This window comes from Epinephelus lanceolatus, chromosome 12 (assembly GCF_041903045.1).
Source record: "Epinephelus lanceolatus isolate andai-2023 chromosome 12, ASM4190304v1, whole genome shotgun sequence".
In the NCBI taxonomy this organism is placed as follows: Eukaryota; Metazoa; Chordata; class Actinopteri; order Perciformes; family Serranidae; genus Epinephelus; species Epinephelus lanceolatus.
Window position 1 is genome coordinate 6512700 of NC_135745.1, and position 22405 is coordinate 6535104.

General features: G+C 40.5%; 1 protein-coding gene across 4 annotated transcripts in view; it reads left to right on the forward strand.

The window, feature by feature from the left end:
• LOC117271996 (casein kinase I-like) overlaps nucleotides 1-22405 on the forward strand; it is a 33480-nt gene that overhangs the window by 3678 nt on the left and 7397 nt on the right. For 2 of the 4 annotated variants that reach the window (XM_033650629.2, XM_033650631.2), the window contains exons 2-9: nucleotides 10520-11693; nucleotides 11986-12055; nucleotides 14373-14521; nucleotides 14626-14860; nucleotides 17480-17565; nucleotides 17709-17793; nucleotides 17966-18114; nucleotides 18676-18756. In XM_033650629.2, coding sequence (XP_033506520.2) covers nucleotides 11403-11693; nucleotides 11986-12055; nucleotides 14373-14521; nucleotides 14626-14860; nucleotides 17480-17565; nucleotides 17709-17793; nucleotides 17966-18114; nucleotides 18676-18756 — 1146 coding nt within the window. In that variant the 5' untranslated portion in view covers nucleotides 10520-11402. The remainder of the gene's footprint in view (nucleotides 1-10519; nucleotides 11694-11985; nucleotides 12056-14372; nucleotides 14522-14625; nucleotides 14861-17479; nucleotides 17566-17708; nucleotides 17794-17965; nucleotides 18115-18675; nucleotides 18757-22405) is intronic. The other 2 variants (XM_033650630.2, XM_033650632.2) reach the window with 1 other exon arrangement.

The following is a 22405-nucleotide window of genomic DNA, read 5'->3' on the forward strand; positions in this document are numbered from 1 at the left end:
CATTCAACTACCAGAGGACTTTTGAATTCTTCTTTTTGAAGCTGTGTAAAATGCTCTGATTCAGGGTGCTGTACTTGCAAATCGTGAGGGAGGGAAGCAGTAATTTGTGTCTGTTTGTGTGTAATTAATTTGAGTCTTACCTTTTGTTTTCTTTTTGTATGGCATATTTTGTATTGTTTTGTGTATCTGTAACTGTGTTTGTGAGTGAGAGAGAGAGAGAATGAGAGAGTGAGAGAGAGAGAGTTTTAAAAGAATATTTTGTCTGCACATGATTTAAAATCATAAAATAGCCCTGCAGAGGCAGATCAGTATGTTAGTCATTTTTCTTTTGATTACTGAAATGTTAAACCACTAATCCTTAGCCATATTTTAAGTGTAACCCTTCACCATAACATACCACTAATGTTTTTATCAGTAAAAATCAGGGCTGGACTGGCATTTTTGGCCATGGCGGCCCACTTTGATTGGTGATATGCCATACGTACACACTACGCTGTTACCAAAATTAAAATAAATCTCAGTTGTACCCTACGTGCCCTGGAAGAGAGTACCAAAGCTAGAAAATCAATGTGCTCATTCACTTCTCATATATCCATCAGTGGTTTATACATCAGTGTACATTAGTAGGCTACGCACATAGACGTCGGAACTAGGGGTACGGGGATTTAAACCCGACATTTTTCAGTAAGTTGGCTGTTATAATTAAGAGTATTAAACCGCAATTCTTGTTATTTGAATGACAGAAATATCAAATCTTAATGAATGGTGCAACACGGAAGCATGATTAGGCTATGTAATAAAACAGTTGTTTATTTTAGGATCCAGGTGGTGAAGGGCTGTGCGTGCACAATGTCCCAACAGGCGACAGCCCTCCATTCCGAAACCCCCCCACTCCGAAATTGATTTCAAGTCCATATCGAGTTGCATCAAACACTGCCGCCTGCTCTCCGGCTGCACTCGCACAATTCTGAAATTCGTTGTAGGCTACTACAAAAGCTTGAAATGAACGTTCAACTCATTGTTTTTTATTGAAAACATGTCACTGTCTTCATTTATTATGTATAATTTCTCTAGCAGCAAACACATTTAAAGGAGACACTTGTCAAGTCTTTTATATGTGCGCTGTCTGGTGCTGAAATCTCCACTGCAGCCGCCGCTCTCTGCTGACAGCAGACCGGGGGAGAAAAAAAAAAGACATTTCTTTGCTCTGTGCTTTCAGAAAATAACCAGGGTTAGGGGAAGAAAGACCAACGGTCTGTACAGCAGTCCCACCGTGTTTGCCAGGGCATACCAGGCTGTGTGATTATGCACAAAGATTGGTTAACGCATTGGAGCAATTTCATACAATTTCGGACATTTAACGTGATAGACTAATTTCAATTCAACATGGTCATTTGCTTATAGAGGATTTAGCTGACGCATAATGAGTGTTATATGTCATTAAGATGAAGTATTTGCTTGTTTTGTGGTTAATTATGCACATGATCCGTTTGACTCCATCATGCGTCCCTGCAAACATGGGCAAAAGGGTCAATGTGCAGCCTCCGTTTACTTTGCGTCCGTCTTGTTCATTCAAACTTTGTAAACACGGTTGGCATGTTCTGCCATCATAACTTGGCTCTCAGAATTCACCAGATTGATGCCTTTAAATCAAATATATACAAAATACAAAAACAAAGCACGCCCCCAGACCCCCCTAGAAGGTTCGGACCCCCCGCCATAGTCTCCAAAAATCCTGTGGGAAACACTGACTATGCTCATATAGCGGTTACTGCTGATAATACTGTCCTGACCCACAGCACTGTTGTCATTGTTAGCATGGATTGTGCTGTTAGCACCTTTAGCTGCTAGCACCTTTAGCTGCTAGCCACTGTTTCAGCCACCTCCATGTTGAGAACCGTGGGCAGACAACCTGAATCAGACCAAATCATAGACACCTATTGTATGTCTTATACAGCTCCTTTAAGACGTCATCAGTTGTTGTAAGGAAAGATGTAGAGATGAAGTGCTGGGGTCAAAGATAAGTTTTGGCTTCCTGATGGTATTTTATTTAAAAGACCCAACTTTAATACTAGGCCATTTTATAATATATTGCCAAATTATCGCATGATTTGATTTTAAAGGAAGTGATAATAGAGAAAGTCAAACTTGGGCAATAATTTGTCACCCTAGAGTTTGTTGAAGATATAGATATCAGGCACAGGTGAAAGCATAAAAAATTAAAATTACCTAATGACCAGCTTTTATACTACAAGTACATTTTTCTCTGAAGACAGTTTATTTGTTTAATTGTTTATTTGTTCATTTATTAGTCTTCCTGGGGTCCACTTTTAAAACCTGTTACACATTAAACCGAATTAAAACAATGCAGTACCTAAAAATAAACAAAAACTATGCACATGTTTGAAAGCATACAGTCATGATGCACCAAAAAGTTATAATTAAAATGTGAAAGCATACAGTCATGAAACACCAAAAAGTTCTAATTAAAACGGACAAAAAGGAACAAACAACACCAAGACAGTCAAATCAATACTGAATTACGCAGTCTTACTTTTAGAGACTTCTTAAAAGAAACTCTATCTTTGATCTGTTTGATATTAATTGGTAATTGATTCCAGGCAGAACAGTTCACTTCATACAATTAGTTTAGACAGTCAGCTCATAACAATGTTTGAGCAAAGACCTCAGTCCATTAGAGTGTATTCAAGTAAGAGTTGCAAACTCTTCTTTTAGCTGAGGCCAAAGATAGCGTGTGGGAGTGATGTTGCCTCTCGCTTTGTGGAGGTCTAACCCTTTCTCATATATGGCCTATACAGAAGCATTGATTTTTGCTGTGAGTTGCTCAATCTGACAGAGGCCTCTGTGGGAGGAAAAAAACAGTGTTTGACTTGATACAATGAATGTAATTACAGGCACAGGTCTATCTTCAGTAAGGGTAATATGCTGTTAAATTTAATAATGGAATCTGATTTGAGCAACTCTTACAAACCTATTTGCTAAATCATGAGCACCCTACCTCCCTCATTTGTTCAACTCAGCTAAGCACAGTTCCCACATAAACAACAAACAAATGTTCTCAGGCAAAGAGTTGATGCAGCTGCACTGAAGTTGTTGTTGCACATAGCTCAGAAATCCTTCTGAAGCACTGAGTTCACATATTGGTATTGGCATTTTCACATGCAATCAGTATCTGTTATTGGCTACAAATATCCTGTGTGGGGCGCCTCTAGTTAAAGTGGTCTGATGAAATCAGAGCATCAATATCTGACTAGACTGTAATAGAACAGAATAGTTATTTGTAAGGCCGCAGTAATAGTTTATGACATTTGTGTTGTATTTTGAATTGCCCTTATAGAGATTAAAATGAATAAGATATATTGACTAAAGTAGAGATGTTTTTAAGTATTTGTTGCAGAAATTCAGCAAACACACAAAAAAACCCACATCTTGGAATTGTGTCATTTTGCTGATGTTTGTCGCTGACACATGCCCTTCCTCACAGCAGCTCAGGGATCATGTTATTCCTGTTAATTACATAAGAGGGGGTGAGTTGACATACTCAGCATTGTCCAGTATCAGACATTGCCTCCTCCACCTCACTGTTCTTCTTTCTGTGTCCTCCATGTCATTATCATTAGTAAAGAAGTGGTCATAAACCTCTTGGGCAGTGAACTGTTATTCTGAAGCTGACTAACAGTTCTGCAGATTAAAACCAAAAGGCCATGGATACTCGACTTGATTTGCTCGGGGCCACGTATGCAAAATGACTTGAGGCCAGGGGCCAGTTACAGCAGCCCTGCATAGGTCAGGTCAGAGGGGTGGACTTGAGTCACAATAATGATGAATTTAGACTCTTTAAAACCAGTGACTTGTGACTTCTGTTGAACTTGAGCCTTTTGACTTGAAAATACTTGATACCTTCCACCGAGCTAATTTGGGAAGAGAAAGTCATAGACATGTTTCCAATATGAGATGAGTTAAATGCAACAAGACAAGACAAATTCATTCTGTTGTGGTGCCAGTTATTAGTGCTACTGTGCTATGAAAGTGTGTCTCAGCATTAGTTCTGTAACATTTGGTTTTACAAAAGCATTCATGATTTTTATTTAGTATTACTCTGTTGTTAAATTGGTAATAAATTTGGCAAAGAGCACTTTAGAACTTGTTCAAGACTCGAAACTGTGGACCTGTCACTCTCGACTTGGTACTTGACTCAGGACTTGCCTACCTTGACTTGGCACTTGCTACTTTGAGTGTAAAGACTTGACATTTACTTGTGACTTGCAAAACAATGACTTGGTCCCACCTCTGGGTCAGGTGTACACAGGGGTAGGTAGGGCTGCACGGTATATGCGGTAGACGGTAGAAATGATATAAATTTGGCCCACGATAGAGATTTGCGCTCTACCGTCCTATTGTCGATGACATCATCGCACCTACCTCAGTGGGAAAATGGCTGTGAACACAGAGACAGCGGAGCAAGAGGAGCTGGTTCACATCCGTGATTTAGCGTAGCACGTGCAACATGTGTTGCTGGAGAACTTGTGAGTGAGTGAGTTAATGTCTTATGAACAGCCCCGGACTTCTCAGACTCTTTTAGCGACTTACCGCTCAGAGGGAACTCATTCAGTGTCTCCTCTGGCAGCAGCACAGCGTCTCTCCCTCTCCTCTCTCGCCGTGCGCACACGGGAGTTGGTTTTCGGCAAGAGAGTTTGTCATAAACCTTTGGTAATGTAAACCTATGTGACGCTAGGGGCTCCACAAAAAACTCCATATGTGAATGTGTGATAGTTGTGGTATCATAACAGCCTGTCACAGGTTACAGCGTGATGATTAGAGGAGAAATGGCAGAGCATAAAGGTCCAGGTGGAAAACACACAACTCAGTCATTTAGGATTTTGCTAAAAGAAGGAAATTACCTTTTGATATAGATCCCAGGGGACATTTTGCACCATAGAGTACTGGGTTTTAATTTTGAGTTTTGAGATCTGCATTCTGCACAATAAATGCTCTAAAAAATACATTATATCTTTGCTTTTGTTGTTGTTGTTGTTTTTTTATCAATTTAGCTTTGCTAAGGGACTACAAAACCCATTCAGAAGCACTTCTATTATAACTTTTACACTTAAATTTATACCGCGATATATACCGTTACCGTGAAGGGATTCGATTTATACCGTGATATGAATTTTAGGTCATACCGCCCAGCCCTAGGGGTAGGGTTTCCCTTCTTGGTTGACATCAGGTTGAGGCCGTCTTTGTCCATGCGCCATCACCTTTCAAGAAGCAAAACCACTTCCAATTTATTGACGTTGTGTAACCTTTTTTATTCACAATTTCATCTGTTTTTGACGATAACCCGAGCTCTTCTTCAGCTTCACCGCCACTTTGCTCCTCACTTTCACTCATTTTCCCCTCTTTTTTTATGTCCACGCCACTTTCAATTGCTCCTCACCTCTGCTGACTCACCTCATCACAAACTTAGCTTTGAAAAATAGACGTGTACAATGACACACATCCCTGACACTGCAGATTGACTGACAGCTGTCTTGTTAACTTCTGCTGCATGACACGCTGTTTGAATCTATCTAGGTCTATCCATGTAGATAGATGACATACATTTTATTGCGCTCCTGTTTGAGATCGTTTTATCTGCCAGCCCTATGCAGGGGCATCTCTAGGATTTGAGGACATGGAGGCTTAGTCCAGACCTCTGTTGTTGGTGCAAGCAATCCTCCCCCGGCATTTTTTAAATTTATTTTTTTATAAACAAGCTGTATTTTGATGCTTTTTATGCACCCTGGAACCTTATTTACATTAAAAATACAAAAAAGTATTTTCAGTGTGAATTAGCAAATGGTTGGAGGGGTGGCCTGCCTCCCTATCAAAGGCCAGATTTGGCTTATAGGCTTTAAGTTTAGTATCACTGTGGATACTTAACTAACATGTGGGTCTATGTGGATTGCCTTGTTCTAGGAGCCAGCCTCAAGTGGCCATTAGAGGAACTGCAGTTTTGGCACTTCCATGTTGGCTTCTATGTCAGCCCCAGGGGTTGCCACTTAAGCAAAACACAGACAATGCTGGGAACAATCTGGCATCATCTGCAAACAGTACCTTGTGGCTCATTTTCACTGCAGGTAATTAGGCATAAGGTACTGCTGCATGATACAGCTTGACTTGATTTGATATTTTACTCACTTTTGGTGCCAGGTCCTTTCTCCATTTTGTTTTCCACTGCTTATAGTACCCTGCTATAGTGACTAGAGTTGGGCGATCTTGTCCATATCCTATCGTCATCTAGTGAAATCGCCAATGAACGATAGGGGGGGGGGACCTTGATTGAAGTGGTACCACAAAACAAGTACACCACCAGGTACTATCCACAACCTTGGCCGATAGAAAACTAAAATAAATCAAGGAGTGACTTGAGTTGAGTAGAGCTGTTCTGTACCATCCAGTAGAAATGCAGCATGCATGCAGCATTAGCCTGGCAAATTGGTGACACTCTAGACCAATACTGCCATAGAAAAAGAATACAAATTCCCATTTACATTATGTATTGTAAAAGAGGTAAAGTGATATGTATCTGTTTAACTTAAATTAATTGTTGAAATTATTTTTGTGTTCTAAAACTAGACTGTGGAGCTATTGGCCGACAAATACGAAATCAGTTTAGGAGTGATTGTCTTAAAATTTATATTACTGCATTATTCACTTAGTGCTTACAGATTTTCTTGCAACAGAGTATTCTGAAACTGATCAAAAACAAAGCCTTTAACTTTGGAAAGTTAAATTAATAGATGTGATCAGCTGTACGCTCCCTCACATGTTGCAGTAATCTCCTCAATAGTTAATTCTTCAAACAGGACCTAACAAATTGTAGCTCAAATTTTGGTGGATATTTATTGTTAAGTATTATTGCTCTGAGTGTCAGTTAATTGATTTGACTTAATCTGTGACATTTAAAAAGTGTCTGTGCTCACCTTGCAGTTACAGTATGTAGCCTATATTTTATATTAAGCACAAGTATTGCAGATTAGGAACATGCTTGTAACGGAATTAATATATCTGACTCGATGACTCAAATAAGAAACCAAAAATACCAATACCAAATACAAAGGTTTGATTACTTTTAATTAAAGAGGCAGTTGTATTTGACTTATAAAACAAGAACGTGCATCATCTTATACCTGCATAGTAAAATGCTAATTAATAAATATGACCTCTCATGCACTGCCATTTACCAGCTTATTATAGCAAAAGGAGAAAAGAGAGGTCTTGAGCAGAGGAGAGGGGATATATTGGAAAATGGAGTGCTGAGGAAAACTGAGAGGAGAGAAGGAAGGAATGGGAGAAGCCAGGATGAGTGTTATTATTAGAAGAGGAAATCGGAAACACCAGAGAACATGTCCTGTCCTCCTGGAGTAAGATCTGGCCTGGTTTTCTGTTTTCTGAAAGGCTGAATGCTGTTGGTTGGTTCCTGCGATAAAAAAATAAAAACATTTCAACTTACAAAATTTTCCTTTACTGTATCACTGACAACTTGTTGCCCAGCATATATATGTACAGTACAGGCCAAAAGTTTGGACACACCTTCTCATACAATACGTTTTCTTTATTTTCATGACTATTTACATTGTAGATTCTCACTGAAGGCATCAAAACTATGAATGAACACATGTGGAGTTATGTACTTAACAAAAAAAGGTGAAATAACTGAAAACATGTTTTATATTCTAGTTTCTTCAAAATAGCCACCCTTTGCTCTGATTACTGCTTTACACACTCTTGGCATTCTCTCCATGAGCTTCAAGAGGTAGTCACCTGAAATGGTTTCCACTTCACAGGTGTGCCTTATCAGGGTTAATTAGTGGAATTTCTTGCTTTATCAATGGGGTTGGGACCATCAGTTGTGTTGTGCAGAAGTCAGGTTAATACACAGCCGACAGCCCTATTGGACAACTGTTAAAATTCATATTATGGCAAGAACCAATCAGCTAACTAAAGAAAAACGAGTGGCCATCATTACTTTAAGAAATGAAGGTCAGTCAGTCCGGAAAATTGCAAAAACTTTAAATGTGTCCCCAAGTGGAGTCGCAAAAACCATCAAGCGCTACAACGAAACTGGCACACATGAGGACCGACCCAGGAAAGGAAGACCAAGAGTCACCTCTGCTTCTGAGGGTAAGTTCATCCGAGTCACCAGCCTCAGAAATCGCAAGTTAACAGCAGCTCAGATCAGAGACCAGATGAATGCCACACAGAGTTCTAGCAGCAGACCCATCTCTAGAACAACTGTTAAGAGGAGACTGCGCCAATCAGGCCTTCATGGTCAAATAGCTGCTAGGAAACCACTGCTAAGGAGAGGCAACAAGCAGAAGAGATTTGTTTGGGCCAAGAAACACAAGGAATGGACATTAGACCAGTGGAAATCTGTGCTTTGGTCTGATGAGTCCAAATTTGAGATCTTTGGTTCCAACCGCCGTGTCTTTGTGAGACGCAGAAAAGGTGAACGGATGGATTCCACATGCCTGGTTCCCACTGTGAAGCATGGAGGAGGAGGTGTGATGGTGTGGGGGTGTTTTGCTGGTGACACTGTTGGGGATGTATTCAAAATTGAAGGCACACTGAACCAGCATGGCTACCACAGCATCCTGCAGCGACATGCCATCCCATCTGGTTTGCGTTTAGTTGGACGATCATTTATTTTTCAACAGGACAATGACCCCAAACACACCTCCAGGCTGTGTAAGGGCTATTTGACCAAGAAGGAGAGTGATGGAGTGCTGCGGCAGATGACCTGGCCTCCACAGTCACCAGACCTGAACCCAATCGAGATGGTTTGGGGTGAGCTGGACCGCAGAGTGAAGGCAAAGGGGCCAACAAGTGCTAAACACCTCTGGGAACTCCTTCAAGACTGTTGGAAAACCATTTCAGGTGACTACCTCTTGAAGCTCATGGAGAGAATGCCAAGAGTGTGCAAAGCAGTAATCAGAGCAAAGGGTGGCTATTTTGAAGAAACTAGAATATAAAACATGTTTTCAGTTATTTCACCTTTTTTTGTGAAGTACATAACTCCACATGTGTTCATTCATAGTTTTGATGCCTTCAGTGAGAATCTACAATGTAAATAGTCATGAAAATAAAGAAAACGCATTGAATGAGAAGGTGTGTCCAAACTTTTGGCCTGTACTGTGTATATATACAATACAGTATCTCCATCTTTTAGTACCTGATCAGTGTGCTAGGTACCTCAACAGAGGGTGACCAAAAATGGAGATGGCAAGGGATGGTTCTCTTGGTACCATCTGCAAATCTTCACAATAGAAACGTAAAAATAACCTTTATAATATCTACCAAACTGAAGTGAACTGAACCGGACCGCTTGGTGGAAATGAGGCTTTAGACCTAGAATTGGACTGTGGGGTGCTTGGTGTCCATGGGATTGCAGCCAGTTTAATCCAAAAAAGGTTGGAAAAAGGTTTAAAAAAAACCATTATGTTGAGAGCGCTGTTGTTCTAAGAAATAGAGCGTTTTATTTCTTTATGAATGAATGAACGGTTAAGTTTCACTTAAACTGCGCCTAGGGTTCAACTGCTCTGTCAGTGCCCAGAGTACACTCTGTACTCAGATAGTGTGGTGCTCTGAATAACCGAACAGTATCTCTATTCCAGCAGCACTCCTAATGAACAGTCCAGCTCCAAAAATAGAAAACCAACATGTGGCAGCAAATGCTGATGTCGTGGTGGGCCGTGACTAGGGTTGGGATCCGGATCTGGTTCTTTTTTGGAACCGGGTCCAAAGTTCTGGTTCTGGAACCGGTTCCATCACATTTGGCGTAACAGTTCCTGCAAACGATTCCTAGATTGTTTAAAAAAAAACAAAAAAAAAAACGTCACGTGCATTTCCATTAGAGTGCGGCACGGGCCGCATATTTCTGTCCGAGCCCGACATTATCTAATCACTAAAGCACTGAGTTTGTGTCACACAGTTGTCATGGTTACAGGCTATTTAATAGGCCGGGCGTGCGCCGGGTGCTCAGCGGAGAGGGAGACCTTCATGTTTGAGACGGGAGCGGGCGGCGGTAGGTCCGACACTTCCAGCGAGGGGAGCGGTAGAAATATAACAAAATAAGATAAAATAGGAGACGCCTGTCTCCCTCTTTTATTTAATTTTCAGCGTTTAATCAAGGTGGAGGCTGGCAGCGGGAGGTGCACAAATGTGTATTTTCATCTAATTGTACTGTGCAACAGTTAGAATAAAGTTTTTGTATTTGTATGATTGCATTTGTGTTTATTATATACTTGTTTAAGTATAGCAAGTATAAGGAATATAATGTAGGAATCGGTAAGAGGAATCGGTAAGGAATCGGAATCGTTAAAATCCTAACGAGTCCCAACCCTAGCCGTGACAAATGAATGTGTGGCAAACTGTGCTATACATTAAATACTGACATATGGTTCAACTTTCATGAAATCATTTGAATCTCATCTCTTTTTTTTTTCATGTCTTGCAGGTGGAACGTTGAAACATCGGCACACACTCTCATCACACCCAGGGGCAAAAGCTTCACCTGGTGTTCTGCAGGACCAAGCAGTTGTGTGACAGATTATCATCTTCTGTGTGACAGTGGACAAGTACAGAGGTCTAGGATTGATAGGAACACATGCTCTAAAACCAACTAACTAAGATCTATGGCAATAAATCACATGCCTGAGGTATTTATGCCAGTATCAGCTGTAAGAAAGGGGAACCTCTGAACTAGTTTTTGGTAAACTCAGATTACCTCAACTGCTGTTAAAGTCTGCACTGGGGTTGGGTGCATGGGTTTTGTGCTGACAGCAGGCTGTTGTCATGGTGGACTGGTATATCTTAGCCTGAAGCTAGCATAGCTTCCCAGTTTCATATAGCATGTTAGCATATGGCTAGCCACGCATGGTGACTGATAAGGCCATTATCCCCTTCCCCTCCATCACCATCTCTGGCCCCTACAAGGGGGTATAAACTGGTTGGAAGTGTTGCCCCCTTACCCTGTCATTTTTTCATTTCTCTTTAATTTAGTCATCTATCCACCCACCCAGCAATCATTAGCTTTTGATTTCTTTCACTCTCATCAGCCCTCATCACTTATTTTATAGTACTAAGCACTCTTAAGTTCTGCATAACTAAGCTCTAGTGTTTTATATCCGCTTATTTCCTTTCATTTCTAGCATCTGTCCCAGTCCAGCGTAGACCCTGCCCTCTTTAAAGTTAAACCCCAAGCCAAGTTAAATTCACATTTTGGCCCCGCGGAGACCATCCTAACGTCTGACAGTCAAGCCGCTAGGCAGTTGTTTTGGTAGTTGTTTTGGTTGCATGGAATCGGCTTAACCGTGGAGAGGCCAGGCTACCACAAACTGATGGACTTTGACAAGCGAGGAGTAGGGGGAGGAGGTGGTGGTGGCGGTGGTGGTGGAGGAGGAGGAGGTGGTGGGGGAGGTGGAGGCAAGGGGGAGACGGAGGAGGGGAAGAGGATGCCTGGAAAGACGGGGAGTCGATCAGGGCATGGTGGACGGGGTGCCAGCTCCAACTCCGGGGTTCTGATGGTCGGACCAAACTTCCGGGTAGGAAAGAAGATCGGCTGTGGGAACTTTGGAGAGCTGCGACTTGGAAAGAACCTGTACACCAATGAATACGTGGCTATTAAACTGGTAAACATAATTTCTCTGTGTGGAGTGTATAGCATTTTAGGGCAGCACAATTAATTTGTGTAATAGTGAGAGGGACGCTAATCCATAGTTCAGAATAAAATCATTTGCACTTGAAAGGGACAGAAAACTGTTTTGCATTGTACTGAAAGACATTATTTACATAGAAAATACAAATTGCCCTGAATAAAGTATTGTCAGAAGAATATATATAATGAATTGTATTTTATGAAATTTACCACGTCTATTGTGTGACAAAGAATTATTCTAATTCAGACATAATCCTCCTTCATAGGAGCCTATCAAGTCACGGGCGCCCCAGCTCCACCTAGAATATCGCTTCTACAAACAGCTGGGAAGTTCAGGTAAGAACCACTGTCTCTTTTGTCAGGTTTTCTACTGAGAGATAATGGAAAAGTTTTCATGTGACCAACATGTTTAATAAAGTTAGCTGTGTGGAGCATACACACTAATGCCAACCAGCAAAAAGACTTCTTAAGTTTTATTTTTGTAGCATTATAAATACCAAAAAGAGAAGTGCCATATTATTCTGTGGTGTTTTTCTCGATTTTTTTTTCCAATTTGGAAAGCCTGTTTACCTAAGCACTGCAGTTCATGTCACTCCTAACTCTACTTTTGACCTGGGGAGGGTGTAGGCAGCCATATTCTACCTCTGTGTTTCTAGACAAAGATATCTTCATATTTCTTTCCACTGTCGACACCCATATCAACCAGTGTGAGCTTATGAGCTGCTAGTGCAATAACAAATACAAGATCACTTGATGTGTTTCCCACTTCCCACCCCCAATCAATAAATATAAAAAAATAACATTCAAAGCAGTATTGCACAAGTTGACCCATTATTTCACGTTTGAGTCAAGCTCAATGTTTCTTAATAGTCCACAACACAATGGCGGGACAGTGTTTGATTCTGTTCAGTTCAGTGATAGCTCTTGGATAAAAGCTGTCTAAACAGCCCATGTAGCAAAAGCAGCATGTAGCAGAGCAGCAGCAGTTTCAGTCCTCTGTCTGTGTCTACACGGGATGCCTTAAGGCATAGTATTGCGTGTAGGTCACCCGCATTCAGCAGCGCACAGAGACCAACATAGGATCACTGTAGTTACAACAGAATGCAAATAACAGCCGTTATGCAGCCTGTGCGGACAGCTTAATTGATTTAATTAGGAGCTTTTCTGTTTCATCAGAAGTGTGAGACAGACGACTGAAAAATAAGTCTGAAACACCTCCTGTGTGATACCGATTTTTTTAACATCACCTTTAGCCGATGACCGATTATGGACCGCCGATTTTCTTTAGCCAATATTTGGGGCCGATACTGCTTTTGCTCCCTCAATTTACTTAAAAAAAAATGACACAATGATAACATATATTACGGGTCTCAAGTTTAAAATAAGAAAAAATTATTGAACAGTAAAAAATACTAAAACAAGATGGAAAGTTGAGGTAGAACAGGTAGAATATTATTATTATTATTATTATACATTCAAATAAAAAAAAGAGTTCAGTGCTCTTAAATCTTCCAGTAATGTCTTTATAAAATAAACAAATATTTAAGCTGAAGCATAAATAAAACAACAACTACTGTACACAGTAGGATTCAACAGCTTTGTTCAACTTAACCACATACTTTCAAATGAAAAAAGGTGCCAGGGAAAAATAAATCTGCGAACCCACGCGCGTATCGGCCGATGCCGATACAAGTAAAAAAACTCAAATATCGGCCCGATATATTGGCCAGCCGATGTATCGGTCTATCCTTACTCATCATCACAGTTTAGTTCGTAAATGATCCTGTGCTGTGTTCATGAACGTGACTATGTAGTAGGCTGATATTGAAACAAAAAAGCAAGAAAGGCAAAACTTACTTTGAATTTTGTTTCTGGGATTTCATAGTTAAGGTGCTGTCATTCAAAATTATGTATTTTTGTAACATTATGCATAATTTAATACTTAAAAATATTTTAAAAGATCTTTCCATGTACCAGCAAAGGGAGCTCGCCTCCCACCAGGGTTATACCATAATTTAAGAACCAATGTTTTATGCAGATCAGCTCTTAATTTTTCTTAAAAAAGGGAAATACTTTGAATCAGTCCGACAACAGACAATCATGTCGCGTGAGCAGAAGAAAAAGGTACATTTGACTATAAAGACCAGCAGACAATATCATAATTATTACATTCAGATTTCAATACTACTGTGGTCAATTCAGAATGGTCGGCAACAGCAACGTGCAAAATAGTTTTTTTGAAAGTAATAAATGCAAATTTTACAAAGCATTATGTCTGTACATTTACTATATTAACTGTCAATGATTCAAAAAATATCTAATGGCATTCACTTTGATGTAGGGAGCATAATAACTTGTTTTGGATTCGAAGTGCAGGACCTGGACTTAATGTGGGACTTGTTGGTCTTGACTTGGGACCTATATCTCTGTTATAAGATATCTGTATCTTTTCTACTTGATGTTGAGCTCAGAATTGTAATGTGGGCTGAGTATATCAGGATAATATCCAGCGTGGTGGCCTTCAGCTGCTGTCAGTCTTCTCCGCACAGTTTGTTTGTCATTTCTCATAGTGGATTCATTGATGGTTGATGTTTGATCAGTGTACAGTGTTAATACATAAATGTGCCTGTTCTTTCTTTATCTGTTCATCCAGAGGGCGTACCCCAAGTGTTTTACTTTGGACCATGTGGTAAATACAATGCTATGGTTCTGGAGCTACTGGGACCTAGCTTAGAAGATCTGTTTGACCTCTGCGACCGGACCTTCTCTCTTAAGACAGTACTCATGATAGCTATACAACTGGTAAGGCAAACGCATAAAAACCTTTTCATTCAATTCTCAAAAACAGTCAAAGTGTATTGTTAGATTACTTAGCTCTGCCTTTTTTGCTTCGTCCTTTCCTGCAGATAACCCGTATGGAGTTTGTCCATACCAGAAGCCTGATCTATCGAGACGTGAAGCCTGAGAACTTCCTGGTGGGCCGACCTGGCTCCAAACGGCAACACACCATCCACATCATAGACTTTGGCCTGGCGAAAGAATACATTGACCCAGAGACCAAGAAACACATCCCATACAGAGAACACAAGAGTCTGACTGGAACTGCTAGATATATGAGCATCAATACACATTTGGGGAAAGGTGAGTTGATTCCTCGTGTGACATTTGCACACATGTGCCAATTGTTACACAAATCACAGGTTATAACCATATCCACCATAGATGTCTAAGGCCCTCTAAAGGCTGTGTGTATTTGAGCACGTACAGCAATAAACCTGTCAGGTTTAATTTTTGCTTTATTCTTCTTTGTAAATGGATTTGAAAATGTTCTTTATAATAACATTTTATTTTGTTCACTCTGCCTTTTATTCGAAGGTCTGAGGAAGGTAAAAAGAAAAGAGATTGGTAAAATGCACATCAAATCACCCATCCATGTTGTTTTCTCTGTAAAATCAAACACACAGTCGGCATCTTGATGTGTGTTAACTCTCCAGAAAAGTTGCTTTTTTTAATCACATTTCTCCCAGGAACAACACTCATCATCTGCTCGGCCTAGACCATTTCTTCTGTCTTTATGTACACCAGATGTGTGTTACAGGTGTCAGTAAACAATGTGACATTACATGATGATGATCCCCAAGTGAGGGAGAGAGAAGGGGTTGAAGCTGAAACCGCGGGAACAAAAAGGCACATGGCAAAGGCCAAATACAGAAAATAATTAGGGCTGACATTGTTTTATGTTTTTTGTGGTACAGTAATGTGTCATTTATTTTTTACTATATCAGATAATTGTTAAAAAAAAAAAAGTCCCTCCAATTCCCCAGGGCCCAAGGTGACATCTTCAAATAATTTGTTCTGTTAGTCAGTTATTCAGTAATATCAGTCAATTATGTGATCCTCACATTTAAGGAGCCGTTTTGCTGAATAAATAACTGAAAAGATTAATGGATCAACAATATTGTAGGCTATGAAAGAGGGACTGCACCTTTAAACAGTTTTTTTTTTTTTTTTGCTGTAAACTAAATTACATGATTGTAGTGTGATGAAACACATCACTGTTGGTGTTAACATTGATATTTCTAGCTAAATTGATCAAAACTGGCATTTCATGGGTTGAAAATGGCTCTAACGCCACCTGCTGTTTTAAATCAGCCCTGAAACTTGCAAGAACAGTGCTGACACAGAGTCAGCCATTTACAACATTAGAATGTCATGAAAGTTATATCAAAAAAATAATGTTAATGCCCATTACACTTTAATTCCTTTTGCTCAAAAAAGTGGGAAAGAAGTGCCAGAACTGTAACCTTTTTCATCCCACCTGTGTTTACAGGCCTGCTCAACACATACTTAGGCTTGACAATTATTATCTGTCATGATTAAGAGCAGTTTAAGTCTTTGTTGTTACCTGCAATTTCCATATACTCTGTCTGCGCAGCTCTGCGCAGCACCACGGATCTGGAGTGACCGACGGCGCGTACCCTCGCCTACTGGGTGCATTTCTGTAGCGCCGCATAGCGGAGCCGCAAGCTCACGTGGGAACTGCAAAATCACGCGATAAAAAGCAGTTGATTAAGTGTGAGCCAGACCAAAACAATAGTTCATTCCGAAGGAGAAAGAGAGAAAACAAGTTTAACTTGAGATCATCTTGCTGTTCACATCAACATTACTTCATGATTTTTAAAAAACTGAGAGTTTACAATCCGTAGTCTGTGCATTGTGTTGTATTTTGAAATTTACCGGGTGCTGTGTGCGTTCCATTTCTGGTTTCGTGGATCTGAGCTACGTGGCTTGACGTGCTATGGACGTGCAGTCGCTGAAAAATAGACCTGGCGTGGATTTCCGACGAAGCGGAGCGCCGTGGCGCTTCTGGGATGCTTCAGAGACGCTGCGCGGCACGTCCTGTGAAAAATGAATCTATTCACTAGAATGGGAGTGTATCTGCTACGCAGTGCGCGCCGAAATTGCGGGTTATGCCTCCGCACTGGTGACAACCATGGCCAAGGGCATTATGTTTTTGGGGTTGTACATCCATCCACTGCATTCTCTTGAAAACAATATCTTAAGAATGTCCTCAGAGAATTTCCTCAAACAATGTCCACTTGGACTCAAGGATGTACTGATTAAATTTTGGTTGTCAACAGGCACTTTGACATTGTGTCTGTCCCATTCTCATGAACACAATATCTCAGAAATGCCTTGACGGAATTTCTTCAACTTTGGCACCAGCGTCCATTTGGACTCACAGATGAACAGATGTGGTGGTCAAAGGTCAAGGTCACTGTGACCTCACAAAACATGTTTTGGGGCATTATTCAAGAATTCATGGCGGTAATTACAACAAAATTTCACATTAATATCTAACAGAATAAAATGATGAAGTGATGACATTATATATCCCAAAGGTCAACTTCACTGTGACATCATAATGTTTTGCTAAAACACTTTTCTGGCCATCACTTAATGTCAGGAACAGAAGGGGAGACATTTGGTCAGATACTGAATTGGTGACACTAATCCTAGCTGTCCACCTTGAAACTCTGCTGATTGTATAGATTTTGTCAGGTTAAAGATGTGTGTGTGAAGCATCCATGTTTTAGATTCCATAGCTTCTTTACAGCAATATCCATATTTGAAGCATTGTCTACTGTCATGACTACTTATGGGTCAGGACAGACATAGATGTAAACTGTAACTTCAACTTGACTGGTTTGCGGAGGCAAACAACCGCGAGGCAGTAATTCTATTTATTTTGTGTTTTAGAGCAAAGCAGGCGGGATGACCTGGAAGCTCTAGGCCACATGTTCATGTACTTTCTGCGAGGCAGTCTACCCTGGCAGGGACTCAAGGTGAGGAGACCGTTGATCAGTCATGCAGTGTGTTCATCAGTCCAGTCATCTTTGTTTTTTTCCCCTTCATCACCTCTGTATAGTGGTGTTGCATCCATTTATCCCATTATAAATGAACTCCTCTATGTCTCTGTCCTCTTTAGGCTGACACCCTGAAAGAACGTTATCAGAAGATAGGGGACACAAAGAGAGACACACCAATAGAAGTCCTCTGTGAAAGCTTCCCAGGTTTGTTTACACACACCTCTGAAAAAAAGTGTTTTTCTGTGCAGCTGTTGCATATATGATCAGGCTAGCATATGTTGATCAAATCTTATTTTTCTCTGTATATGAATCTGTGTGTGCGTGGTTTTGGTGCCCGTGTATGTGTGTGTGAATTGTGCCTGTGTGTATGAAACAGAAGAGATGGCCACCTATCTGCGGTACGTGCGTCGGCTGGACTTTTTCGAGAAGCCAGATTATGACTATCTGAGGAAACTCTTTACGGACCTCTTTGACAGAAATGGATACATCTTTGACTACCAGTATGACTGGACTGGAAAACCACTGGTTAGTGTGGAGGGGGTGTATTGTGACACACACACACACACACACACACACACACACAGTAAGCTGTCAGAGTTGATATATATAAACTTAGTTTATATATATTTAGGGTAGGGTCCATGTTGAGAGGCTAGTTTGACAGTGATGTAATCATGTGGCTAATGTACTGTGTAAACAGGAACTGATAGTCATGCTATTAATTTCTCTTATCGACAGAAAGTCAAAGACACTTCCTCTTCCGTGTTTATGTTCCTTTGCAAACTGTAATCTGAACATACTCACTGTGAGTGAGGTCAGCAGAAAACAGTGTTGAAGTTAAACTAATGAGTTTTGAGTTCAGTGGTGAGATTTAAAATTTGACATCCAGCGCCATCACTCTAACCCTGCCAAATTTGATTTAAATGAGTTTTTAATGACAAAAGAGCTTATTGTACAGGGCTCCTACCCCCAACAGTACAACAGAGTTTTCCATAAGCTCAATAATTAAGTCCACATAAAGAAATTTAACTGACTGTGTATTTCCTTTCTCTGATCCCTTCTTGACCCCACTTCCTGTGTGTTTAGCCCACACCTATTGGTCCAGTGGCCAGTGAGACTCCACTTCAGACGAGCAACCGAGAGAAAGCACCGCAGACCAAAAACCAGGTACAGTCACTCACTCCATATAGTCATGTTAGCGTTGCAATTCACAGTAGAGTATGAATATTTGGAACAGAGTCTGTACTGTCAATACCAGCTCAAAAATGACGTATGTGCCAGTCTAGTGAAAAAGTCTTCTTGTGTTTTCTTACTGTACGTCAGACACACACGCACACACGCACACACACACACGCACGCACACACACTCAGCTGGCCACACAAAGCAGCTCTGCCTCTCATTCACAGTGCTGCCCTTCAGCTCTTATTTGTTCCACTTGATAAAAGCTGGTTAGCGGTGTTGCAGGGTTAACTTTTTCGGTTTCTTTGTCGGTCAACACAAAATAATCAACACTAAAGAAACCAGCAAATAAGCAAGCGATGCTGCAACGATCCAAATTGACTTCACATCTTAAGTAATGGACTAGAAGGAAAGCCTCATTGTTAAATTTAATATTTTTAATTTCCTTGATATTTAATAGTAAAATTGTAGTGCCTGTGTATTGTAGTATTGGCTGGACCTTTTCATGTTTTACAAAATTGTGTCACAGTGGACAGTAATGTATTTTGACATTGATCAACAGAAAAGCTTGAACACACTGAGTGTTGGTTGCCCCTTGTCGGGTCAACACGTGGCTTTAATAAGTCTGTTTGCTTCTTCAGGGAGGATGGCAGCTGTGGTCAGACTGGATCTACAGCTGTGTTACAGTATTTAATGCACTCTGTTGTGTTTACTGTGCACTTAGGTTAAACCTCATTTCCACTGTATGGTTCAGCTTGAGTCAACTCACTTTTGATACCTGGTCCTTTTCTCAGTTCTTTTTCCTTTTTCACTGTGGACAGTACCCACCCAGCGTAGGCAGGGTTCTTTAGTCCTGTTTCTAGCAAGCAGTTCGGTATGGTTCAGTTCGGTAGGCATTTTTTCATCAACCAAAAGTTGGTGACTTAAATCATCAGTTGAGATGGCCCTGAGTCGACTCGCGTGTTGTCTGTCGAATGAATCACTGCACTGTTTTCTTAGCTGTGTTATTGTGCGCAGAGCAATGCAGGAGCAACAGCAGGGCAGGCTGTAAACTTTACAAAGTCTTGCCTCAGAATGACCTCACCACAAAACTAACTGATGGAAGAGGAGATGGATGATGGAAACAGCTGGCTGCACTGATGCTTTAAGCTCTCATGCTTACTGTTAACACCTCCAACCCCCTTCCACACACACCCCCCAAACCCAAAGTCCTGAATCTTGGTTCAGGTACAGTCCTAATAATATTCGTTCTAATGTAGATTTTGTGTCCTCATAATTGAAATGCAGTGCAGGATTCTGGAATAATAATTATTCATTGCCTGGCATTGATACATTACACTGAGTTGGTAGCGTAGAAATAGAATGAGAGTAGAGCGAACATTAAATGGTTTGCTGTGGTCATTAGACTAATTCAAAAGAAAACAGATGTTGTTTGTCATCATGACATCACACATCAGTGGGGCTGTAAAGTGTGTCACACTTGCTAGTTTGAGATATTAAAAGAATTAGATGATTAACCAATAGAAAAATAAATCCTCCATTCCTGTGCAACAGCAATGCACAAAAGACCTCCTACTCCCAGCTTGTTTGGTTGTTACTGCAAAACCTCACCTCAGTGAGTGTGAATTGCTGCAAGTTAGTTTATGGAAGTTAAATGGAAGTAAGCGTGCTCCAAAGGTCATAGTTCTCTGCAATGGCAATTGCACTCTGATCATCCTGCTACATCCATTTGAACGGGAACGGCTGTTTAAAGTCATTCTATGTCTATAATTGATAGTTAAAATGTTAACACACTGTACAGTTGGCCCTGTGTGCAAGATAAGGCGTGTGTGCGTGTTCCATTTGTTCCACTTTTCACACTACAGCTGCTGCTAATAATAATAATGATGTCTTAATTTATAGTTTACAGAGCACAGTGCTTCACAAAGGCAGCAAAATAAAACAGACATGTCACAAAATCAGGTTTAAAAATATTAAAAAACAAATTAAAAAACAATTTGGTGTATTAAAATCAATACAGTACAAGAAAACATAATGATAGTAATAGAAAACATTTTCTAAAGTAAATAAAAGACAATTCAAAAGAAAATTAAAACTCAAGTAAAATTAGGAAAGGCTCTGATAAAAGTATGTTTTGAGAATGGACTTAAAAGGAGATTACTGACTCAGCAGACCTGATTTCCTCGGGTAGATGGGTCCAGAGCTTTGGGGCCACTGGAACAGACAAAATACCTCAGCCCAAGAACCAAAGGGCCCTGACACACCAAGCTGACGACCATCAGTCAACGTCGGGCTGTCGGTTGAGCATCTGTTGGTCTTGTTTTTGCTGTCTGCCCTGCACTGTTGGTACTAGTCGGCCCTTATTGGCTTTTTTTGGGCCGATTCAGCATGTTGAATCGGCATCAGAGAAGGTGGAGCCCATTGGTGGGTGAAATCACTCTGATTTGCGGTTCAGCTCAGCACACGAGAAGAGAAACAGAAGAGAGGAAACTAAACAAACAGCTAAAGTCAAGAGGGAATGAGATTAAAACAAACTTGTTATATCGGGTAAGATTATGTTTTCAGTCATTGAGCTCTTTTGCAGAAACGGTTCGTGGTTGTTTGTGTCATTGTTTGCTAGGGCACGGTAAATATCATTTGCTCCTTCAGCATCAGGTTATGTTATTAATGTGCTAACTGGCTAACAAGCATCTTGAATGCTTCCTGTCGGTCTTCTGGTGTCCCTTTTTGAATGACGAATACAGACTACCACCACTTGCTGGTGTGGAGAGATCATTCCTCGCACACAGGTGTAGGACATACATGCTAGTCAGCCATTGGCTTTAGTCTTTGATGTGTTTAAGTACAAGTTTTGTCTGAGATACAGGCAAAGTGAGGCATCACAAGTAAGGATAGACCGATACATCGGCCAGCCGATATATCGGGCCGATATTTGAGTTTTTTACTTGTATCGGCATCGGCCGATACGCGCGTGGGTTCGCGGATTTATTTTTCCCTGGCACTTTTTTCATTTGAAAGTATGTGGTTAAGTTGAACAAAGCTGTTGAATCCTACTGTGTACAGTAGTTGTTGTTTTATTTATGCTTCAGCTTAAATATTTGTTTATTTTATAAAGACATTACTGGAAGATTTAAGAGCGCTGAACTCTTTTTTTTTTATTTGAATGTATAATAATAATAATAATAATATTCTACCTGTTCTACCTCAACTTTCCATCTTGTTTTAGTATTTTTTACTGTTCAATAAATGTTTCTTATTTTAAACTTGAGACCTGTCATATTTGTTATCATTGTGTCATTTTTTTTATGTAAATTGAGGGAGCAAAAGCAGCATCGGCCCCAAATATCGGCTCAAGAAAATCGGCAGTCCATAATCGGTCATCGGCTAAGGGTGATGGAAAAAAATCGGTATCCGCATCGGCCCTAAAAAATCCATATCGGTCTATCCCTAATCACAACAGGCGACCTTAGTCGCCATTGATGTCGGTTTACTGCGTCTGGGCCTTTTAAGGATAACTTCGGTATTTTTCAACCTGGGCCCTATTTCCCCATGTGTATGTGTGCGTATGATTCATAGGTACAACTCGTTCTAAAATTAGCCGTGAAACGAGCTAAAACGGTAACGGGGGCAAATGCG